This window comes from Sus scrofa, chromosome 7 (assembly GCF_054392235.1).
Source record: "Sus scrofa isolate SSC_HxYL_T2T_F1_AM1 chromosome 7, Sscrofa_HxYL_maternal_Yorkshire_Landrace_v2.0, whole genome shotgun sequence".
NCBI lineage: Eukaryota > Metazoa > Chordata > Mammalia > Artiodactyla > Suidae > Sus > Sus scrofa.
The window spans coordinates 101947749-101972051 of NC_139389.1; the positions used below are offsets into that span (position 1 = coordinate 101947749).

At 36.8% G+C, this 24303-nt stretch overlaps 1 protein-coding gene across 47 annotated transcripts in view; it reads left to right on the forward strand.

Annotated features, from left to right (window-relative positions):
* The window catches only part of GPHN (gephyrin), a 567426-nt gene that overhangs the window by 537709 nt on the left and 5414 nt on the right, over positions 1-24303 (forward strand). For all 47 annotated transcript variants that reach the window (NM_001243302.1, XM_084966151.1, XM_084966156.1 and 44 more), the window contains 3 exon segments: positions 11766-11839; positions 16323-16387; positions 19869-19972. In NM_001243302.1, the coding sequence (NP_001230231.1) occupies positions 11766-11839; positions 16323-16387; positions 19869-19972 (243 nt within the window).

Genomic DNA, 24303 nt, shown 5'->3' on the forward strand with positions numbered 1-24303 from the left:
AGTCAGACGCCACAAGGCTGAAAATCCATGGGGTTTCAGAAATTTCTGGACATTCTAAAAGGGAGACAGTACAGATAGGCTAGAGAACTTACCACCTCAAATTAAATCCAGGAGTGAAATGTTGATATGTAGGCAGGTATTGTCTTTATAGCAGACAGATTGCTGGGTTAGTCTTCCCTCAAAGTCTCCTAGAGGTCTGTAGCCACAGGGAAGCAGATTGCTGCATCCTTTCCCGAGATCATGAAGGCTAGGGGCTGAAGCCTGCATTGTAGCTATGAGAAATGATTTGCATCATGTCTATTTTCATTACCATCAAACTGCCCATGGTGCTCTGAGATCACAAAAGCAAACCCTGAAGTTAAGTTAAATATTACATTTATTATTGCTGGGGAATGTTTCATATAAAACTTACCTTGGTTGCTAAGGAATCTAATTATGGGACGGTACCTATTTAGCAAGCCTATAGTTTGCTTTTCCACTACTTCTAAAGAGGCAACAGACTTATAACTTGCATAGACTTGGTAGTTGTGTCTCAATTATGGTAAGAACAGAACACTTCTCAACGCTAACATTCTTTATTAGTGCTAACAAAGATGTTATTTATCCTAGGGAATTGCTCACAAGTAAAGACAATATAGTAATTTTTAAAAAGCCAATATAGTAGAACATATTTTTTCTTTACTTTACTCTCTGTATGGTAAGATATTTACACTAAACTTTTAATTTACTAAGAAGGAGTTTTTAGGAACTAGGCACCCCAGAGTGTTCCATGGGAGCTAATAATTGTCCTTCCTACCTCCTTGAGGGTAGAATAAGATGAAAGAAGAACCAGGAAGAAAGAGATAAAGCATAAATGCAGCAAACTCCTGCCAGCCTGCAAGTTCTAGTCCCCAAAAGAATTCCAGTGTACTTCAGTAGCAGAAAAAGTTTAAGACAGAGAAGATCTGATTTGGCCCAGGGGCTGAACCTGAAAACCAGTCACTGAAAAGACAGGGAAGTCAAGGAAAGATTCAGAAGCATTATGCAGCAGGCATGCATTTTCAGTGCAGAAACTCAGGTATGCAAGAAACTTATTTAAGTCAACCTAAATTCTACTATGAGCACCTATTCTGCAGAACTGGCAAGAAGTTTTATTTACATCTCTACAGGACTAATTGCCTCCAAGAATTATGCCAAGGAACTGGGAGGAGCTTAAAAGGCAACAGAGCATCAAGGAGACACATCTGGTCCCCAGTCTTCACTGGATACATCTAGAGTGTCCTTGTCATGCTGTTAGGTCTCAGGTCTTTGCTCTTGGGGCCATACTAATAGCACTGAGATCCAGGAGAGGCTGGGAGCCTTAGGGCAGAGGGAAGGGCCACCTGCTACTTGCAGGACCCACAGACTTCTATCCTCTTCTCAGCCAAAGAGAAATAACTCTTCCTCACAGTTTCTTCCCTCAGTCTCCCTCATCCCACTTTCCCTTGCTCCACATAGCCTTTTCAAACGTTTTCATTTTTATAAAACACCGAAAGTTCTAGGTAAACACTATCTTCTTTTTGCCCTAAAAACTAAAAAATCATTTGCATTACTATAAATTTTCCACTACCTCCAGAATTATAAAATAGCTCAAAAACAATGAATGGTGTAGATAACCAATGAGGATACACTAGACTGGGCACCCAGTAATTGTTTTATCCTATTTCATAGTCTCTTAATTTTTCTTAACCATGTCTTCCCCACCCCACATGACCAAAACAATCACAGAGATCATTACTGATCACACAAAAGGGCTGTTTTCATGCATATGCCCTGATTATTTAGCAATAAAAGTATTAATTAACCATATAGGCCTCCTTGAGGAGTTTGTTTTGCAAAGCTAGACCATGTAGCAATAGAATATTAAAACTAATCAACAATATTCCAAACAAATAATTTGTCAAAATAATTATTTTTTTATTCCCCTTATGATTTCTTTCACTCCTATGTCATTCTTATTCTCCTAGATCTTGGTTAGCAGTCTGCTTTCTTGAGACCATCTGCTTCCATTCTAAAGTACCCTGGGGTTCCTGACTGGATCCACTTATACTATATAAAAGTTATCTAAGCAGTATCACCTCAGAAGCCTATACCCTAGAAACTATTCTTTAAAGCATCAGTAGTTCCAAATACCTATGATGGTCCTTATCCCTAGCGCTCTGAATTTGTCTTTGTTGCAGACACAAACTACTGCAGCTTATAGAGAGCCTTCAGGCAAGCATCAAAGTAAAATAGATCATAGATATTTAATAGCTGTGCTTAATTTACTACTGTAACCAGTAATATCAGAATGGAGTATAAGTAAGGTTCTCTATTGGAATACAGTTTGTAACTATTTCATAAAAGTTTTAGTCAATGTTTCCCCTGAGGGTGAAAACACATTATGTAGAGCAAAGGTATTGTCAAATCTACAGATACTTCCCATAAAGCATACAATTTCTGAAATACTATCTGAGTGACATTTCACCTGTATGAATCTAAGCTAGTGCACTGAGCCTCTGTTCTCAGATGTGACAGTTGACTCCCCTCCTATGAAACTCCTGTAATGGTCACATATCAAATAAACTTTATTATTTCTAACACCTCTTTTTATAAGATGAAAGAACAAATCTTTGTGACTTTCTAGGGGCTCTCAAAGAAATTTCAAAGATAGCTTTAGGTATAAAAGTTATTCTGAAATTTTTAGTTTATTTTTTTCTAAATTTAGGTCTGATTTTAGAAGACAAAAATTAAAAGATCTGTCAAAAAAGAATTGACTGATTGACTAAAATAAGATCACGGGTACCTGAGAAACAGTACTTGGTTACTTAATTTTTCAAAGCAACAGTAAGATATTTGAAAGCAAGCATAGAAGATAAGTAACATAATAAATAATATTGGCTCACTCATATATTAGGAACCTTTGTTCTGTACTTTTTTATTTCCTAAAATAATCAGACAACATAAACAAAAAATAAAAAAGCAGATTACACAAAAAGAATAACTTTTCATGTCATATGGAGAATATTAATAAACCAAAGAAGTAAGCTCATCAAAACTGAGTGAGCTTATTAAAATTTCAATATATTTTTCAGCCTCATTTCAAAAGCAAGTATTTAAAGCAAGGCAAATCAAAGGCAGTTTCAGAGTTTTGTCCTTTATTATGCTTTTTTTTTAATATTTTGGAACAAACTGACACTTTACTTTAGAACAAAGAGTAGTCTCCAGAACCACGAGAGTCCTTGAGATTCTTTAAGTGGGTGTACAAGGTTAAAACTGTCTTCATAGTAAAACTAAGACTTTGTTTGACGTTTTTATTCTCTTTCTCTGATGAGTGTATGGTGAGTTTTTCCAGTGGCCATGTGACATTTCATCAGACTGAATATTAAGCCAAACATTAAAGAGGTTGTTTTGTTTTGTTTTGCTTTTTAGGGCCAAACCTGCAGCATGTGGAAGTTCCCAGGCTAAGGGTTGAATCTGAGCTGCAGCTGCCAGCCACAGCCATAGCAATGTGGGATCCAAGCCACATCTACAACCTACACCACCACCCATAGCTCATGGCGACTCTGGATTCTTAACCCACTGAGGGAGGCCAGGGGTCAAACCCACATCCTCATGGATACTAGTCAGTTTCATTAGCCACTGAGCCACAACAGGAACTCCTTAAAGAGATTTTTTATTATAAAACAATGTACAAACAGTAAGTTACTTATACTAACATGAAATGTCTTCATCATTGCTATTTCCAAGTGAACCAACAAATAAATATTTTTTAACTTTTTAGTTTTAATTTCTAATACAATAAATATCTGTAGACATAATCCATATAAACAAAAGCTCTGGTGATGCTTAATGAATTTTAATTTTAGAGCTTGTAAAGCGGCCCAAGACCAAATATTTTTAATATAGTTTTTTTCCATGAAAAATGAAAGAACACACACAGTTATACTTCTCTGTCATTATTCCTCCTAGCGTAATTGCAACCCAATCATATTCACAATAATGTTTAATAAAATAACTGCTTTCTATTTCACAGCAAAAACTAGGGGGCACAGATAACAGAGAAATCATGCATAAGCATTTTAGTCTAGAGAAGTTTATAAACACACAGAATACAACTTTGTACATCTGTACCTTCTTAGTATAGAAAAAAACGAATAAACACATTCATTAACAAGGCCCAAAGATATATGCACTCTATAGCATATTAAAATAGTGATCCAGTACTCTGTCTTATTTTGAAGTCATCTAGGTATGTCATGATTATTCATTAATTAATTTACTAACTATTCAAGATTTTAAATTACTTAAGGATCTTGAAAATTATTTTCAAGCTGCCATTCTACAAACATAATTACTATAAAATTAAAAGTTTGCCAGAATAATGATTTGATGTCATTGAACAGTTTTACATTTTTCACAGTCTTAAGTATTATATAAGAATAGTGTTAGATTAGTTCTTGAATAAACCTATATAGTTGTAGAAAAAAAAAACAAGCCCAAGCAAAATAAAATGTATTTGCCTAATTATACTTAACACTGATAAATAAGAGAAAGAACATGGTTAGGTTTTCTTATTGATCAAAGTAGTTAAGCTAGTCTCAATGGTAAAGATTTACTTTAACTATGTAAACTTTGATCCTTAAAATTATGAGAATTTTTTTAGTGTAGCATATTTAAGATGTAAGATAAATTTTATTATTATCAAAGAATTTTAGGAGTAATCTATTTATGTAAGTACTTATTTATCTCTTTAAGTCAATCAGAATAGAGCACCTTTAATTCAAGAGATAATAGGAGTTCCAGTCATGGCTCAGTGGTTAACGAATCCAACTAGGAACCATGAGGTTGCGGGTTTGATCCCAGGCCTTGCTCAGTGGGTTAACACTCCGGTGTTGCCATGAGCTGTGGTGTAGGTCACAGACGCAGCTCGGATCCCGCATTGCTGTGGCTCTGGTGTAGGCCGGTGGCTACAGCTCCGATTAGACCCCTAGCCTGGGAACCTCCATATGCTGAGAGAGAGTGGCCCTAGAAAAGGCAAAAAGACAAATAAATAAATAAATTTAAGAGATAATATAATTGTTCTGGTATATTGGTTTTTCTCCCCCCTGGCAAGGCAAACTTTATTGTAAGCTAAGGTCAGGTGTCTTCTCTCCAGGTCCTGCTGAAATCAGGGGATTGGGCATGAGGGGGCTCTTGTGTTGCCCCCACAACACCTCCATCACACTGGGATTCAAATGGAGAGAGGTGGGGTGGGGAAACCCTGAATCTGCAGCACACTCCAAGGAAGGCCCACTCTGCGTGACAGTCTCACAGGCATATAATTTATAAATACCCTCCAGAAATAGGAAAACATTTCACACTCACAAAACAGATAAGTAAATGCTTTTCTGGATCATAGATACATAGACACACAACCACATAAAGAATATACAGCTTCAGCTCAGCTCTACCACTTAAACCACAGGTTAAGAGTAAACACAAAAACAAACAAACAAAAAATTCCTCAGACTACAATAAAAAGCTGTTTTCTTTCCTAGAGGCCACTAAGTTCTTAACTGATTTAAGCTCAAACACAGACAGACTAACAGATTCACTGTCTTCTTTTACCTAACAGAGTAGACTTCAGTCATCCATTAATAGGAATCACCAAATGGCCAGATTATAAAACTAGATTCCCAATCATTGCTGCTACAAGGGTGAATCTCCTGCTGATCGTACAAAGAAACAAAAATAGAACCAAAATCGGTAGAGGAGACAATACCTCAGGTAACATTTAAAAAACAGCAAACAGAGGAGACAAAAGTAGAGAAACCAACAGTTAGCAGAGTTCAAGTTTTATTGCTGCTTGGAATTCACTCCAAAAACCAAGGAAAGATATATCCAGGTTTAAGCCACCCATAAAGTGCATTTTTCTGGCAGTCGAGTTTACTTGGCTTTGTCAGATAAATCAGTGGGGCACCTTACTGTACTGAAGTATAGTTTTTTAAAGATAATACCATGAATCTCATATATTTTTTGTTTTATAAAATGTACATGTGTCAAAGATTTTAACTCCTTGATTAACGAGGGACCCAGTAAGATGTTGCAGCTGGTTCGAAGAATTCGAAGAACATGGACATATATAGGTAATCAGGAATGCTGAAATCAATTTGCTAATAGATGCAAAACTATTCTGTATCTGCAGGAGAATAATCAATTACATCTCCACCAAAAGAATTACTTTGCATTTCTTGGCATACTAGTCATTCTCACTATCAGTTTTCTACAGCTTAATCTCTGTAAAACAGCTCAAAGACAATGAAATGCACAAATAACCCAGCAAGTTAATCTTTTTTGCCCATTTCAAAGTTTTTCACAATTTTTCTGACATTGTTCTTACTTGAGGGAAAGACCTGTATCCTTCATCCATTCATTTTTCTTCTTCCTGTCTGGATCTAGTTTTCAGAACATCAGACAGAGACCCTTACTGCTTCTATAGCTGGAACAAACTCAAGAACAACAGTGATTCTCAGCTTTTATTGCTATGTCTGGTACAAGTTCCCTATCACAAGAAACATGAAGCATTTCTTCATGTTCCAAAAGAATGAGGGCATTTTTACAAAAAAGAGGGTTTTTTCAATAAAAAAAATTCATTTAACAAATATGTGATCAGCATATCTGCTCTCCAAACTCTGTATCATTACCTTTAAGGCCCTGCACGTGTGGCCTCTACTTGTCCCTCCAGCCTCCCTTTATGCCTCTTTCCTACTCATTCACTGTCTTCCATTGTCTTTTCAGTTCTAGTCACACTCTTTGCTGTTTTAGAAGCTTTTGTATATACTTCGCTCTGCTTGGATTTCTCATCCCTTCACATTTCACATGGCTGAATCCTTCTCATCCTCATCACCTCTTTTAAAATAGCTTTTCCTGGGGTTCACTGGTGGCACAGAAGGTTAAGGATCTGGCACTGGCACTGCTGTGGCTCGGGTCGCAGCTGTGGCACAGATTTGATCCCTGGCTCGGGAGCTTTCACATGCTGTGGGTACAGCCAAAAAAAAAAAAAAAAAAAGAAAAGGATAAAATGGCCTTTCCTTGTTTTTCACCTTACACCATTATTCTCTCTCTCAACACCTGCCTTTTACCTTCATAGCATGTACACACTTTATTTTATCTCTTGGTCTACTTATTTGGGGCTGTACCCCCCAGTAAACTATAACAGGACATCTTTGTCCCAGGGAACATGACAATGTTGTTCACCATTAAATCTCCAACACAAATAGAATTCCTGATACATAATAAGCACTCAAAAATATTTGTTGAACTAGCAAATGAATGAATGAAAGGCATGTGCTATTCTCTATGGACTCATTATATGTATACACACAGGGTTCCTGTTCTCACAAACTTTATAGTATAACAAAAAGATAATGTATCAGTTATCAGGCAATTACAGTATTACCTAAGATGATATCAGAAGGGCACAGTATCATAAGAACACGTAAGAAAGATCTGGAGATTTCTGGTTCTGCTATGATGGAATAGCTTATTTAGACCAGCTCTCCCACCGAGAATAAATATAAAAACTATAGAATTGTTTTTAATTTTTCAAAGAAAAGAAAAAGCAAGTGTTCAAAGAGAACAACTAGGATAAACAGGATTCAAGGAACCAAGATCTCAGAGAAAAGTGAACCATGGAGAAGTTAAACTGGAATTCTTCTCTATATTTTTCTTCAAGCCGTTTACTAATTCCTAAGCCAAGAGAACAGGAGAAGGTGTATTGGTCAAGAGGCCAAGAAGCTAAGCATAGCAGAATAACTGAAAGACTAAGAAAAGAAGCAGAATTTTCAACAGTCTTAAGAGTTCGAGACTTGCCATGGAGGAGGGGCCCTAGCAAATATCTCACACTCTCAGTTTAAACCTTAGAAGGACTGTGACCTAAGAATAAGGACAAACTAAAATAAATCAGTCTTAACAAAGACTGCACTTTAGCCTCAGATTTTCTCAATCTCTGATTAGATAAAGGTAATCTTAGTTTAGCCACCAGAAGAAATTAAATTCTTTCTGAAGGACTATACCATCATTCAGAGTTCCTCAGTTGTTTTTGTATATAATATTTGGACTTCAGTTTTTAAATTACCAGATATACCAGAAACAGGACAAAATAACTAAAAATTTAGGAAGGAGGAGTTCCCATTGTGGTGCAGTAGTTAACAAATCCGACTAGGAACCATGAGGTTGAGGGTTCAATCCCTGGCCTTGCTCAGTGGATTAAGGATCTGGCATTGCCGTGAGCTGTGGTGTAGGTTGCAGACGCAGCTTGGATCTGGTGTTGCTGTGAGCTGTGGTGTAGGCTGAAGACATGGCTTGGATCCTGCATTGCTGTGGCTCTGGTGTAGGCCAGTGGCTACAGCTCCAATTCAACCCCTAGCCTGGGAACCTCCATATGCCATGGGAGTGGCCCAAGAAATGGCAGAAAGACAAAAAAAAAAAAAAAAAAAAAAAAAAATTTAGTAAGGAAAACAATATAGTACACCCCTAAAAATCAACCTGACATTTATATTGTCTCATATGGACTTTTATTTTTTTTTTCTTTTAGGGCCACACCCACAGCTCATGGAGGTTCCCAGTCTAGGGGTTGAATCAGAGCTGTAGCTGCCAGCCTACACCACAGCCACAGCAACATGGGATCTGAACTATGTCTGTGACTTACACCACAGCTCATGGCAACGCCAGATCCTTAACCCACTGAGCGAGGCCAGGGATCAAACCTGCATCCTCATGGATACTAGTTGGATTCATTTCCACTGTGCACAATGGGAACTCCTCATATGGACTTTTAAAAACTGTAATTGATAAGTTTAAAAAAAAGAAATGGCAAAGTGAAGAATTTCACTAGAAAACTAGAATCTATTCATAAGAACCAAATGAAAATTTTAGAAGAGGGATGGAAAATGTGGAAAAGAGTGTAAAAAACACATGGGATTTGGTGAGAGGTGTAACATATGTATAATTGGAGTCCCAAAAGGAAAGGAGAAAAGCAGTATTTAAGAGATACTGGCAGAGGAGTTCCCATTGTGGCACAGCAGAAATAGATCCGACTAGGAACCATGAGGTTGCGGGTTTGATTCCTGGCCTCCTCATTCAGTGGGTTAAGGATCCAGCATTGCCATGAGCTGTGGTGTAGGTCACAGATGTGGCTCAGATCTGGCATTGCTGTGGCTCTGGTGCAGGCCAGCAGATATAACTCCAATTAGATCTCTAGCCTGGGAACCTCCATATGCCACAGGTGTAGCCCTAAAAAAAAAAAAAAAAGATACTGGCAGAGAATTTTCCAAAAGTAATGAGACATCAAGCCAGAAATTCAAGAAGTTCTGCTAATCTCAAGCAAGATTACTACAAAGAAATCATAATGAAGTAGTCATAACAAAACTACTAAAAACCAAGGACAAAGAGAAAACTTCTACCAGAAGGACAGGTTACCTTCAAAGGTTAACTACAGAAAACTAACAGAAATGATTTAAACAGAAATTGTGAAACTCAGAAAACAGTGGACTGGCCTTTGTTAAATGCTGAAAGAAAATAACAGCTACTGTGGAACGGTATAGCCAGCAAACATTTCCTTCAAAGATGAAGATAAAGACAATTGCTAAACCAAAATCGAGACACTAAAGAGAGTTTTGTAGGCAGAAAGATTACAGAAACATGAAAATGCAGAAAGGATCAGAGAGCAAAAGAAAGGGTTAATATGTGAGTAAGTGTAAATGAATGTTGATTATATGAAATAGTAATGCCTGGGGTTCAAATATATATGTTAGATATATTAAGGATACAAATATAGAGTATGTATTATTTCTATAGTATATATAGAATATATGTAATAGTTAAATGCGTTTATGTAAAGACACATACTTATAATGTATATAGAATATATGGAACATGATAGCACAAAAAGCAGAGAGGAATAAATGGAGTTAACATGTTTTAAAGTTCTCATATTGTTTGGGAAGTGATAAAAATACCAAATTATAGTAGACTGTAGTAAATTATGAATGCATGTTGTAACCTCTAAGATAACCACTAAAATAATGAAAAGAGTATAACTAGCAAGCAAGTAGAAGAGAAAGAAAATTAAATAACAAAAAATTTTGGTGGATTGAAAAAAGACATGAAAGAAGAAAAAAAGGAAATAGAAACAGAAGCGACAAATAGGTAATGAATAGGAAGATGACAGTTTTAAACCTGAAGATAACAGTAATTATATTAAATGTATAGGCTAAGTCCTCCAATTAAAAACTATCATTCTAAATTCTAAAAAACAAATCGTGTGATGCTAATAAGAGACACCTTAAATATAAGGACATGGATAATTGAAAGTAAAAAATGAGAAAAAAGTTGCAATGAAAGATAGCTGATGTGGCTGTCTTGATGTCAGAGAAAATTAAGGTTAAAAAGCATTACTAGATATTAAGAAGAATATTTCCTGTATTTAGATGGATCAGTTCACCAGGGAAATTCTAAATTTATTGCATCTAATAATATAATCTAAAAATATAAAAATAAACATAAATCAATAATCAATCTATCATCCAGCCTTGGGAATTCAGGAGAGGCTGAGAAGATGACTGAGACTGAGATAAGGATGGGATAAAGAGAGGAGAGTGGAAAGAGTTTCCAGGCAGAGAAGAATGAGGCTGGGTGGGGAAAGGATTGCCTGATGAGAGGATAGTTGGCAAAAGGGGGCTAGAAAATACAAGAATCGTAGATGTGATATTCAAAAGATGAGACTTTTTTTCTGGAAACCAGGAAGTTATTGAGGTGTTAATAGATTTGATCAGATTTGTTTCCAGGAGGGCAACCTATGGGGGGGGGGGATGAATTGGAGGAGGGCAGGGCTGCCGCAGAGAGACCTAATTCAGCAACCCAGGTGAGATGATGTTGGTTGAGGCTGTGGAGATAGAAGGAAACAGATTTTAAAAATAAAGTGTGCCATGGCTTATGAAATGTTTAAAATTTTAGTAGTTTACTAGATTCTCTCTTGGATTGGTGAGCAGGAAACTTAGTAATAGACTTGAAGATTGTGTTACTTAAGGGAAATTTTTTAAAACCAACAAGGCAGTGTTGCCTTTCCTTTCCAAAGACCAAGTTTTGCCAGGTTGCTCTGGGATGATCATATAATCCTAAATTGGTTGTGTTTGTATTAGCAGAATGTAAAACTGGAAGCAATTAAACACCCTTGACTTTCTCTTTTAGAGCTCCCTCCCTATGTTTTATTTTAGTTGATTTATTTTGCTTAGGTAATCTGTAGGCAAATGCCCAAGTCTCTCCTCAAGGAATGTACATTATCTTAAGTCCATCTGGCAAACAGTATGATGTGGCTTCCCTGGGCAGGAACAACTTCTTAAGCTGTATTTATTAACATTCTTTCTCAGACTTAAAATTCTGCCTTAAAAAAGAGACAGTAACCTATCAACTAATGATTTGTATGTTAATGTGGTTATTTGGCTTATTATCTACTCCTAATATAATGCATTTTTGTAAGGGAAGGAACATTGTTTCTTTTGTTCAAGGCTATATCTCCCTGTACATGGATCGGTACTCAGCACATACCAGACGCTCAATCAATATTTATTGAATGAACAAATGAAGGAATATTTGTCCTAAATCAGATTCATTAAAATAAGGTGTTTCTTTTCATTTCAGTCATAGATATGTATTTTTTCATTTCAAGTTTGAAAGTCTGATATTAGAATGTTTGAAAGTAAGGTGATTATTTTTTATATTTGCAGGACTATCTCAAGCAGGTGCTGGACATTGATCTTCATGCCCAGATCCATTTTGGCAGGGTTTTTATGAAACCAGGGTATGAAAATAATCTTGTTATCTAATATGCGGGGTTGGTTTGACTTGCTTTGACTAACGAAGTGTTTAAATGCTTTCTTTTTATATTTTCTTCTATAGATCATTTATTCTAATGAAAGAAATAGTATTAGAGTTCTTTGCAAAGATGTATGTCCTATCTGAAATAGGAATTCATCTTCTTTACAAATCACTGGGTTTGGTATAAACAAAGCAAAGCAATTTTCCAAACTTTCTCTCCCTTTAATTCCCATGTCTAGGTCCTTCCTTTCCTTTTTCTCTTCATACTGTTTCTGTCTTTCATTTAAAGAACATTTTATTATGAAAACTCTCAAACATACACAAAAGCAAGGAGTGCAATGAAACCTCCATATCACCATCACCCAACTTCAGTAACTAACAACTGTTTTCCATAATTGTTTTATCCTTCACCTTTTTGGGGGGACAGAGGGCTGGACTATTTTAAAGCAAATTCTAGACATGTCATTGTAGTATACATCTCAAAATTAATACAACAGCAGTATTATTTTACATATTCACATATTATTTTACATATTATTTTACATATTCATATGATCTCACCAAACAAAATAAGAATTCCTTAATATCAACAAATACCCTCATCATATTAAAATTCCCCCAAATATCAAGGAAAATTATGCTTTCTTACATATACTTTGTTTAAATAAATATTCAGGTCAAGCCTACTTATTGTATTTGGTTGTTAAATCTCTGTTAAACAACATTTATTTACTAACCCCTCTTTTTTTTGGTCATGCCATTGACTTGTTGAAGAAACTGATTGATTTGTCCTAATGAATGGATTTGGCTGATTGCTTCCTTGTGGTGGTGTCTAACTTATTCCTTTCTCTCTCCAGTATATTTTGTTCACTGGAAGTTAGTTCTAAAGGTTTGATTAGATTCAGACACAAAGTTTTTTCCTTTATAGAAATACTTACTGAATAATGTTTCATATTGCTTCTTACTACCTCCAAGGAGGAAAGAAAAATAACCTCATACCTCAATCCTGCATATCATCTAAAAACTAATGACTTCTTAAGGAAGGGCTAATGGAGGTTCTGTAATCCATTGTAAATCCTCAAAGAATGCAAACACTGGTATTGATAATATATGTGTGGCTATGCCTTTAAGCAATAGCCTGCCTGTCCAGACGCTTGCTACTCTATAAACCTTTGATATTGATATAAACTCTTCGAAGGCCTCAGTGTGTGGGTGAGCATTCCAGTACACCTCCAAGCTGTCAGGGACACCACTAATGATGCTTTAGTTCAGAGTTATACTCTGATGGGTGCTCCTGTAAACCTTAGACAGATTAGAGGTGGAACTGCCCAGTTGTTAAAAGTGAGCCATGGGAACTAGCAGCAAATTCCAGAAGCCTTTTTTTTAGGTGTCAAGCCAGCCCTCCTAATCTCCCTGATTTATTGGGTACCTCGTGTCAGTTCTAGGACAGAGATCAGGCTTTACATTGAGATATAAAGTAAAGATTATCCCTAAAGCTAATAGAATTTAGAATTCTGGACATCGTATTTCTGCAGTTGCTCCTATATGGCTGCCAGCGACAAGGCCCTTTTACTATAGAAACTGTTGGATTAGGATCATTCTTATTACGAATGTTTTATCTTAAGCAAATATTATTATGCTGTGAATACACAGGCTTTTTTTTTAACCCTGTCTTCCTGAACAGTACTAATTTGATTAGGATACAGAGGACATACCAAAAGTATGTCAATGTACTTCTCACTAAGCTCCAAAACTGAGTTGATTGTTCCTCTGCGGTGAGAAAGAAACTGACATTACTTGCCCTCACCTCTAGAGAAGACATATTTGTATGATAGCTCTTATTTAAATTAATCTCAGCACCCATGATGTATAATTTTGGTACTTGCTTTATTTTTAACCTATTATTTATCGCTTACTTCTGCTATAGGAGTTTATCAGTTCCTACTGTTTATTCTCCTCCCTCAAAGCCATCACACTCTGTGACTTCAGTCATTATGTAAAAGCTATTACATTCTGATCTAGAGAGTAGAGATGAACAGTAGGTGTTGAGTTCCAAGGAAATGGTTTTCCAGACCCTAAGCAAAAACTTCACAGTCCAGCAAGGACACTCACGATAGCAATGCACAGTAATAGAATGCTTTATTGTAAGGGAATCTTTTTAAAATGAATGTCTTTAGAGAAATCACAGTACCTGTGTGCAAGATTCAAAAGATGATTTAAATTGGCTTTAAATACAGTTGAAGGAAGGTGTTCTACATGCCCTCCTCATTCTTGTTATGTGTTAATTTACTCTAAAAACGTGGTTTAGAACTTTAAATGGGCTTTCTTTAATTGGCCAAAATTTTATACTGAAGATCAGAATTTAAAGGTAATTGCCACTTAATAGTAGAACAAGAAGAAATATAAAAAGCTCAAGAACAATTTAGCGTTGCTCTTCCCACACACCGTGCATTCAGAATGCAATTAACCTCTTTCATTTTAGAGACAGAGATACTCAAAAAGCATCTGGAGTATTATCAACCAGATCTACCAATCAGTTTTTATGGGTCCTCTACAGTGAACATAGTTGTTATTGAGAATGTATCTTGGAAGTTATTTCTGTCACACAGTAACAATCATTGCCAAATAACGTATCTATAAATGGCTATGACAGTCTAATCTCATTTTTCTAAAATACAGCAAAGAATCAGGAAGTAAGCAAAAAAATCCTCAGAGCCAAAAATAGATGTTACAAAGTCCATATAATAACACTTCACAGCATACCCTATGAAAGCCTTACCTAATTATGAGCCATGAAGTTAAAAAAAAAAAAAAAACTTGGCTCAAATTTTTGTTCCTCCATTTAGTATATGAGTGATTCAGCCAGATTACTTAATCTCTGTGAGTTTCATTTTCCTCATCTATAAAATGAGATGATAATTGTCAACTCATGGAATTATTGTAAGAATTAAATGAAATAGTGGAAACTGCATATGTAATGTGTCAATAAAAATCATAGTTAACATTTGTAAAAAAAATGAAATAGTGGATGTACTACTTAGATGTTTCTTTTAAAATAGTAACTTCTGTTATTACTATTATTACTGTCATTCTAACAATATAACTCTCTGGTTATACTCAATTTTATTACCACTCTCTGGTTCCCAAACCTAAGACCAGCTTTAAGCATCAAGATGATGGCAATCTGGCATTAAGGGGACCCACAGAAAAAAAACTGTGGGACATAAACAGACACAGGAACTATAGAAACAGCACTGCGTGTTGTCATGTTATGGTTTAATACCCCTGTGACCGAACATCACCATATCATAGAGGAGTAGATGCAGTTAATAATGCTGGCTATGATTCATAAAAAATGTTCATGTTCAGAGTTCCTGTCGGGGCTCAGCAGTAATAAACCCTACTGGTATCCATGAGAACACAGGTTTGATCCCTGGCCTTGCTCAGTGTGGGTTAAGTATCCAGTATTGCCGTGAGCTGTGATGTAGGTCGCAGACACGGCTCAGATCCCACATTGCTGTAGCTGTGGTATTAGGCTGGCAACTGTAGCTCCAATTCAACCCCTAGCCTGGGAACTTCCATATGTCACACATGTGCCCCCCCCAAAAAAATGTTAATGTCTATTAACATTAAAATGAGTGAGCCATTTTTGAAAGACCAACCAGCAAAAATAGTAAAAAGAGGAATAACTTGGGTATTTAAAAAGGTAATTTTTCAGCTATATCGAAAGTTCAGCATTCCCTTAGAATTTTGCATCACTCATCTCATTAATGTAATAGAAATTTGAGCTGAAATTCTGTATGAAGGGCAGTCAGTGGGAAAAAAAAATCGCTATTATTAACCACCCGCCCCCTTTGTGCCACTCACATTCATACCCCTCTGCACTCCCCCTGTCAGAACTCAAGAGAGGAAGTATAATTTGAGAAGATTTTAAAATTTGTATTGCTTTAATTTTTTTCTAGGCATTGTATTTTATTTATTTTGACATTTCAAAAAACTCCCTTCTTAGGAGAGAGGCTTTTATGTTTATTGGTGAGTATAGTCATAAAAGGCTGAGAAATACTCATCTTGAACAAATAGGCAGTTTTCTGATAGACGTGTCTTATCAAGTAGTCTTCTGATAATAAGAATAATTATCATTCTCCAGCAGAAAAAAAATATATATAGACATTATTAACTAGAGGGGTGGAGAAAATCTTGGATTTGGGATACACTTCTGTGACACTGGCAAGAAGGGAAAAAGAATAAAATTTAGAAAACCAGGAAGTTCGGTTACTTGAAAACAGAAGATGCTAAAAACAAATTAAGTTAAATGTTCTTGAAACACTTCAGGTTATAAAGGTTTAAAGGAGAGTCAACAGAGAAGTATTTTTACTAAGAACCAGGTAACAAGGAAACTAAAGTATTTCATTTACTTGTCAGATTGTTCAGCAGTTATTAACAGATAACGTCTTTTTCTCCTCTAGTCTGCCAACAACTTTTGCAACTTTGGATATTGATGGTGTAAGAAAAATAATCTTTGCACTACCAGGTAAGAATAATTGAAATTCTTTCTTTTCCTTTTCCTGGAGAAATAACCAAAATCTTTTTGTATCCTCTGCAACTAGCTTTTCATACTATGTGATCTCAGGCAAATCACATAACCTCTCTGAAGCCGTTTCTTCATCTATAAAATGGGGCTACCATCTTCTTCATAGGATCAGTGTGAGAGTCAAAATAGATAGTATCTTTCAAAGAATATGCCAAACCCCAAGATGATAATCAGGTGTTAGCTATCACTACATCTTTCTAGGGCACCCCCTTCCCCTTACAGGAAATTGGTCGAAGTTAGCAATATAACCACCTCCCACTACTACAAGTAATGTGCTCAAGGGGCCAAAGCACAATACATTAAATCACCATGCAAATACTAGTATAGAAAAATACAAAGCTGCCTCTGGTTCTTGCCAAGTTAAGACTGGTGGGGGAGAGCGACTGCACAGAAGAAGGGACTGCCAGTACTGGTGCTTCCTAGGCACATCCCAGCCTCCCATCAGTCTGACCATATCACTATCCCACCCTCTTCTGTGGGAACGGAAACTCATATGTTCAGATTGTAAAAAATCCAAAGTGGTTCGGTTTACAATTTTCAGACTCTGGTTGTGCATTTAAAGCCATGTTTTAAAGCCATTACTAATCTTGATAGATTTTAAAGCAGAGTGGAAGTTTTATCTATCTACTTGCTATTTTTTTCAACTTTTAATCCTCTGATCTGTAACTGTCCCATTTTTTATTTTTTGACATAGATTCCTTCAGAAATAACCTACTTACTCCTTTCCAATGTACAAGTCTGGTGGCTTTGGGATATTTATCTGCTTTTTTATATTAAATAAATCTCAAAATAGAGATAGAAAAGAAGGCAGGCGGAAAATTCACAACTTTAAAAATATTTCTCAAGCCCCTACCTATAAGCGTAAAAGAGATTAGATTGCCATCATATAGGAAATTTTAAGAGAGAAGACATATAAATTTTAGTCCTCAAAATGTATCTGTGGTATGGAACTCCTTAGGGCCTTGAATATATCTCAGTACTCTGAAATGATTGTATAGAGAAACAAGATCCTCTTCCTGCCTTCAGTTTACCTGAAAGAAACTGTTTATATTGTCTACAGGAGATATAACACTTGACCTACAAGGTATGTTGTAGTGGGAGCCTATTTTGCCATTACTCACTAAGTGTCATTGATCTGCCAAAGAAGTTAGAACTAAATAGCCTATTTTCAAAATGCTGCTTTATTTTGAGATCTCCGCTCAGCCCAAATGTGCCAAAAGAGGGCAGCAACAATTCACATGTTGATTGTAGAACCAGCGAAGTGGTTTTGATTGTCAGAATTTTGATTGTCAGATTTTGATTGTCGGAATTGGATTTCTACTTTCTTGAGGTTCTTGCATTTAAAGCCATTACTAAAATTGATAAGTTCTAAAGCAGCTTTATTTTGGTTTTTTTTTTGTTTGTTTTTGTGTCGTTTCCAGGGCCACACCTGCGGCATATGGAGGTTCCCAGGCTAGGGGTCCAGTCGGAGCTACAGCTGCCCGGCCTACACCACAGCCACAGCAACGCGGGATCCGAGCCACGTCTTCGACCTACACCACAGCTCACAGCAACACCAGATCCTTAACCCACTGAGCGAGGCCAGGGATCGAACCCTCAACCTCATGGTTCCTAGTGGGATTTGATAACCACTGAGCCACGACAGGAAGTCCTAAAGCAGCTTTAAAGTTTGATGTATCTACTTGCTCTTTTTTAACTTTTCCAAATTATTATACTAACATGTGATCACTATAAAAACATTAGAAAATATGGATAAGCGTTAAGAAATGTTATTCATAACCTCCTTCCCCCGAAATAGCTACTATTTGCAATTTTTTGGTATTAGTCCTTCCAGTCCCTTTTCCTATATAAAGCAATTCATTTTTATAGATTAACTTTATAAAGCAGTGTAAGAATTCTATAACCATTACTGAACAGTTGCTTTCTAATTTTTTCCTTTTTTTGCTTTTCCAGAAAAATGTTCATCTGTTTATATTTTGAGGCAAGGGGAAAGCAATTGATTCTCATTAAGAGTTTGCTGTTCTGTGGAACAACTCATTTTTTCTATTGAGATAATTAATGTCACTCCTCACTTTACAACTTAAAAATATCTATTCTTAACTGCTTTTGTGAGTAGAAGATAATTAAAGGTATGGTTTTAGCTAATAACAAGCTAAACTGACCATTGCCTTTTATTTTGATGATGAAATTAGCAGCACATAGCCAGGCCAAGGGAACCTAAAATCTTATAACTATTCCCCGCCTCCCAGTGTGTGTGTGTGTGTGTGTGTGTGTGTGTGTGTGTACACTCACATACCACTATATAATTTATAAAAATCAGAATTTTAGAACCAGAGAAGATATTGAGAATCATAGAATCCAAATCTTTCATTTTGTGGATAAGTAAAGTTAGCCCCAGAAAGCTTTGGAACTCTTGCCAGGGTCACACAGCTTGGTTGTTAACAATACCACACAAGAAGCTAAATCTGTTATTCTTAGCTCAGTCATTTTTTTCATATCCCATCTTACCTCTCCCTGAAGTACATGATACACCCAAATTTCTGCTTGGAGAGGTGCAATTGAATTCTTCAAATTTTTCTTGTAAGTCTAAAAGAGCTTGGTATTTATATTAATCTGCTCAGGCTTCCATATCAGAACAGCACAGACTAGGTGGCTTAAACAACAGACATTTATCCTCTCACAGTTCTGGAGACTAGAAGGTACCAGCAAGGTTGGTTTCTGTTGAGATCTTTCTTCCTTGCTTGTAGATGGTCACCTCTCAATGTCTTCACATGGCCTTTCTTCTGTGTTTTTTTGTTTCTTTGTTTGTTGACTGGTCTTTTTTTTAGGGCCGCACCTGCTGCTTATTGAAGTTTTAAAGCTCCTGTCTCCAAATACAGTCACATTAGGGGTTAAGACTTCAACATATGAAGGGGGGCTTACATAATCCAGTTCCTAACAGTGTTCATCTTCAAGTCCTTAACATCTGACATCATTTAGTTTTATGTTTTTAATTTAAAGAAATTTCTGAGTAGAGGGGATTTTGTTTGAGTTTCTTTATGCTTATCCTACTTTCTAATTTTTTTCACTGAGCATGTATTACTATGGTAATTTTAGAACATTTTAAAAATAGCAAGTACAAACTGCTTAGTAAAAGCTTTCAATGTATGGCTCTCAGGAAAGCAGAAATAAATGGTGTTAAACAGCTTCTGTGCATCAGAAGTCTCTGCGTTTCACCAGTAGAGCCAAATATTTACACTTTCCATGGAATTTAGTTGACTGAAGCTCTACTGTGGCATCCTTTTGGATTCAAGGTGATTCTGAAGAGGAAGACTAGAGATTAGTCACTTCACACCCTATAATACCAGAAGGTATAAACAGTCATAATTATTTGGCAGATTTTTCTGTATATACTATAAATAACTGCTTGGTTGACTTTCAGGGAATCCTGTGTCAGCTGTGGTCACCTGCAATCTCTTTGTTGTGCCTGCACTGAGAAAGATGCAAGGCATCTTGGATCCTCGGCCAACCATCATCAAAGCCAGGGTAATGTTTTCTAATAACCAGAAACCAAAATTGAAGCCTCATAACAAATAAGGCTATGATTTTTTTCACTGCCCCAAACAAATATCTAGAATTTTATAATAGTTTTGAGGGAAAATGTGGTTATATTCTCCTCAGGATAGAAAATGGAGAGGAGTCTGTTTTATCCCTTTCCACATTATTCCATTACTTCTAAGGTGAATAATTTTCTCCAGCTAGAAGTCCCCTTGGGAGTGGATATGTAATGACAAAATGGTCCATAGAATACTAAACTAACACCGTACCTGTGTAGAAGGAGCGACGAGAATTCTCTTTCTCCTATGTAAATTTACAGAGAAGGACACTTTAACTTGGTCATTTTTTCTGTGACCCCCACCCCACTGATAAATTTTAAACACTTTAGAAAAAGACAAAGAACAAGAAAGAGACTGTAGGGAATCAGAAGGAAAGGGAAACCCCACAGTTTGGAAAAGGACTAAGACTGAGGAAATACACCTACAGCGAAAGTCACTCTGAAATTACAGTCCCCTTCTCCACTAACACTAACTTCAATTTGATTTACTGCTACTGCTCAATTATGTAACACACTGTGTAACTAATGAACAATTTTCTTGGCAATGTAAACCACAATACCAAACCTGTACTTTCCTTTCTTTTAAGCTCTACTGAAGTGTAATTGATATACACAAATTGCGTATATTTAATGTAGACATTTGGATGAGTTTGGACACCTGCAAACACCCATGAAAACATCACCATAATCAAGGGACTAAACACATCCATCACCTCCAAAAATTTCCTCCTGTTCTTTGATTTGTCTCTTTGTTTCATGGTAAGAACATTTAACATGAGAACTATCCTCTTAAAGTATCTTAAAGTGCTGTAACAATATGGTATAATTGTTAACCATAGGTACTATGTCATGTAGCAGATCCTGAGAACTTATTCACCTTCCCTAACAAACTTTACATCCATTGAGCAACAATTTCCCATTTCCTCCTCCCATCAGCCCCTCACAACTACCATTCTATTCTTTGCCTCTGTGAGTCTGACTCTTTTAGATACCTCCTGTAAGTGAAGGCGTGCAATATTGATCCTTCTGAGGCTGGCTTGTTTCACTTAGCATAATGTCCCCTATCTAGGTTTACCCATGTTGCTGCATGGAAAACACTATGAAGGTTCCTCAGAAATTAAAAATAGACCTACCACATGATCCAACAGTGCCACTTCTGAGTATATGTCTAAAAGAATTGAAATAAGGATCTCAAAGAGATATTTGCACACCCATGTTCATTGTAGCTTTATTCACCATAGCAAAGATATGGAAACAACCCAAATGTCCAACAACAGATGAATGGGTAAGGAAAATGAAGTGCATGTGTACAATGAAACATTATTCACCTTTAAAAAAGATCAGTCACTGATCATCAAAAGATATTATTGGATGCTTGTTATATAAGAATATTATGACCTATATGATATTGAAAATGGTAGAACTGGAGAGTTCCCACTGTGGCTCAGCAGAACAAATCCAACCAGTATCCATGAGGATGCAGATTCAATCCCTGGCCTTGCTCAGTATGTTGGGGATCTGGAGTTGCCGTGAGCTGTGGTGTAGGTTCCAGATGCAACTCACATCCCTCATTGCTGTGGCTGTGGCTTAGGCCAGCAGCTGCAGCTCTGATTTGACCCCGAGCCTGGGAACTTCCATATGCTGCAGCCCTAAAAAGAAAAAAAGAAGAAAAAAGAGAGAGAAATTTAAAAAGTGATAGAACTGCCTATGATTTATAAGAAATGTAAACCAGTTTTTTTTATTATTAGGAGATGAAAAATGTAACTAGGTTGTAAAAACCTTGGAAAAATTAATTTGAAACTGATCTGCACCAGCATGTGCAAGAATTTTAACGTTAACATGATAAATTTTAGACAGATGATTTATAGGGCAGATAAGCACAAAAATCTTTCTGGTAGACTAATGAAATTGGTGCCTCATAACTTCTCTAGTACTTTTAAAAGTTAGTATGAAGCTGCTTTAACCACTCTCTGGAAGCTTTGACCAGAGTTTAGCAGAGTCCAGGCTCTCAACACTAACCAGAGCCTGGAGCGTGTCACCTTCAGCCTCCACCCAAATAGACTCCCTTTGGTCATCTGTTTTCTCACAAACTCTCTTCTCCAATCTGTGCAGCTCTCAATCCAATTTCTTCCCCCCAATCTTCTGGCGCTTTCACTTTCCCCTCATTATGAGCGCAATCAGACTTTCCCAAGACATTCAGGTCTTTGGCAATTGTCTATAAGTTTTTCTCTCTGCTTCACCTGTTATCAGTTGCTTGATGTCCATAATTCTAAATAACTTTACTTCTACTTCAGCAGCTCACACACACACATCCTTTACAATACCTTGAACTGCTCCATCTCAAAAATCACCAACTCTGCCATAAAATTTAACAATGGCAAGTTACCTACCAGTAGATATAAAAGAATAGAAACCCCCCTGCCCTTTTCCCTCATCCACAAGCCCCTTTTGATTTTACTCTCAACCAACCAAAATCCTATGGTGTATCACTTCAGTGTTTTTCTAGAACCCTCGATTTTTTTTTTTTTTTTTTTTTTTTGCCTCTCCTTTCTTCCACTACAGTCACTCAATGAATCCACAAACTTGGGTCAGTCTTCTCTTTTTTGTCCTTCACATTTATTCCCAGGCTATTGAATACTAGAGAAGTGTGTACAGCTGTTGAAATTATCCCTTTCAATTTACAAATCTCAGCAGAGGCCAAAATTCCCCTTGGTCCTTTTGTATCCTATGGATCAGCTTTTTTCATTCCTTACGGCAGTTTTCCAAATCTTCACCTCTCTCCTTAAGCCCCTTCCACCATCCACATCCCCTGTGTTTTGTAGCCATTTGAATGATGACTCCAACATTTAATGGTTTCCCTTCTTCTAGTACTGCCTCCTTTTCAATGAATTTTCTATAAGTCTAGTCATGGCAGCATATCCAATTAAAATTCTTCAGTGCTTCCCATGACCCCAGGGTTAAATCCAAACTGCTCAAGAGAACATAGGAGGCCCTCCATCCCAAGTTCTGTTTTCCCCTCCAGCTTCATCTGCTTCCCATCCTGCACACTGACTATACCAGGCTATTTACTGCTTCCAGAGTAGACATGAGATCTCCTCCACAGAAGGTTCTTTCCTAGCCACCCCATCTCTTTTCTCAGCTTGCAAAATTCCTTTATGGTTAAGACAGGCATCATGCCCTTTGTGCCCTCTGTGAAGCCTTTCTCAATGTCCCTAAAAAGGGTCAATTATATGCTTCTTTATTCCCTTTTATACCATGTAAATAGCTCTGTGATAATATTATTACACTGTATCTGCAACTATTTACCATATTAGATAATTCTTGAGGTCATTTGTCTATAAGATTGGACAGGACAAAGAGAAAGGACAAAATATTCTCCCTTTTTTTACCTTTTTTTTTTTTTTTTAGGGCTGCACCTGCAACATATGGAAGTTCCTGTGCTGGGGTCAAATCGGAGCTGCAGCTGCTGGCCTGTGCCACAGCCCCAGCAATGCCAGACCCAAGGCACATCTGCAACATACACCGCAGCTTAAGGCCATGCCAAATCTTTAACCCACTGAGCAAAGCCAGGGGTCAAACCCACATCCTCATGAATACTATGTCAGGTTCCTAACCTGGTGAGCTGCAATGGGAACTCTGCTCTCCTTTTTAAAATTATTTTTTTTTTAGAGCACATTTAGGTTCACAGTAAAATTAAGCCAAAAGTACAGAGAGTTCCTGTATTAACTGCCATCCCTGCCCCATCCTCACTCATGCACAACCTCCCCCACTACTAACATCCTGCAACACAGTAGTACATTTCTTACAATCAGTGAACCTACACTGACACATCATCACCCAAAGTCCATAATTTACATTAAGGTTCACTCTTGATATTGTTATGTTCTGTGAGTCTTGACAAGTGTACAATCACTTTATCTACCACTGTAGTATGGTACAGTTTCACTGCCCTAAAAACCCTCTTTGCTATTCCTATTCTGTTCATTCATCCCTGCCTGCTAACCCTTGATCTTTTTACTATCTCCATAGTTTTGCCTTTTCCAGAATGTCATAGCTGGAATCGCACAGTATGTAACCTTTTGAGATTGTCTTCTTTCACTTCGTAATATGCATTTAAGTTTCTTTCATATCTTTGCATAGCAAGATAGCTCATTTCTTTTTAGCACAGAATAATATTTCATTCTCTGGATATACCACTGTTTATTTACCTGCTGAAGGGCATCTTTGTTGCTATGGCAATTAGAACTGGAATAAGGCTGCT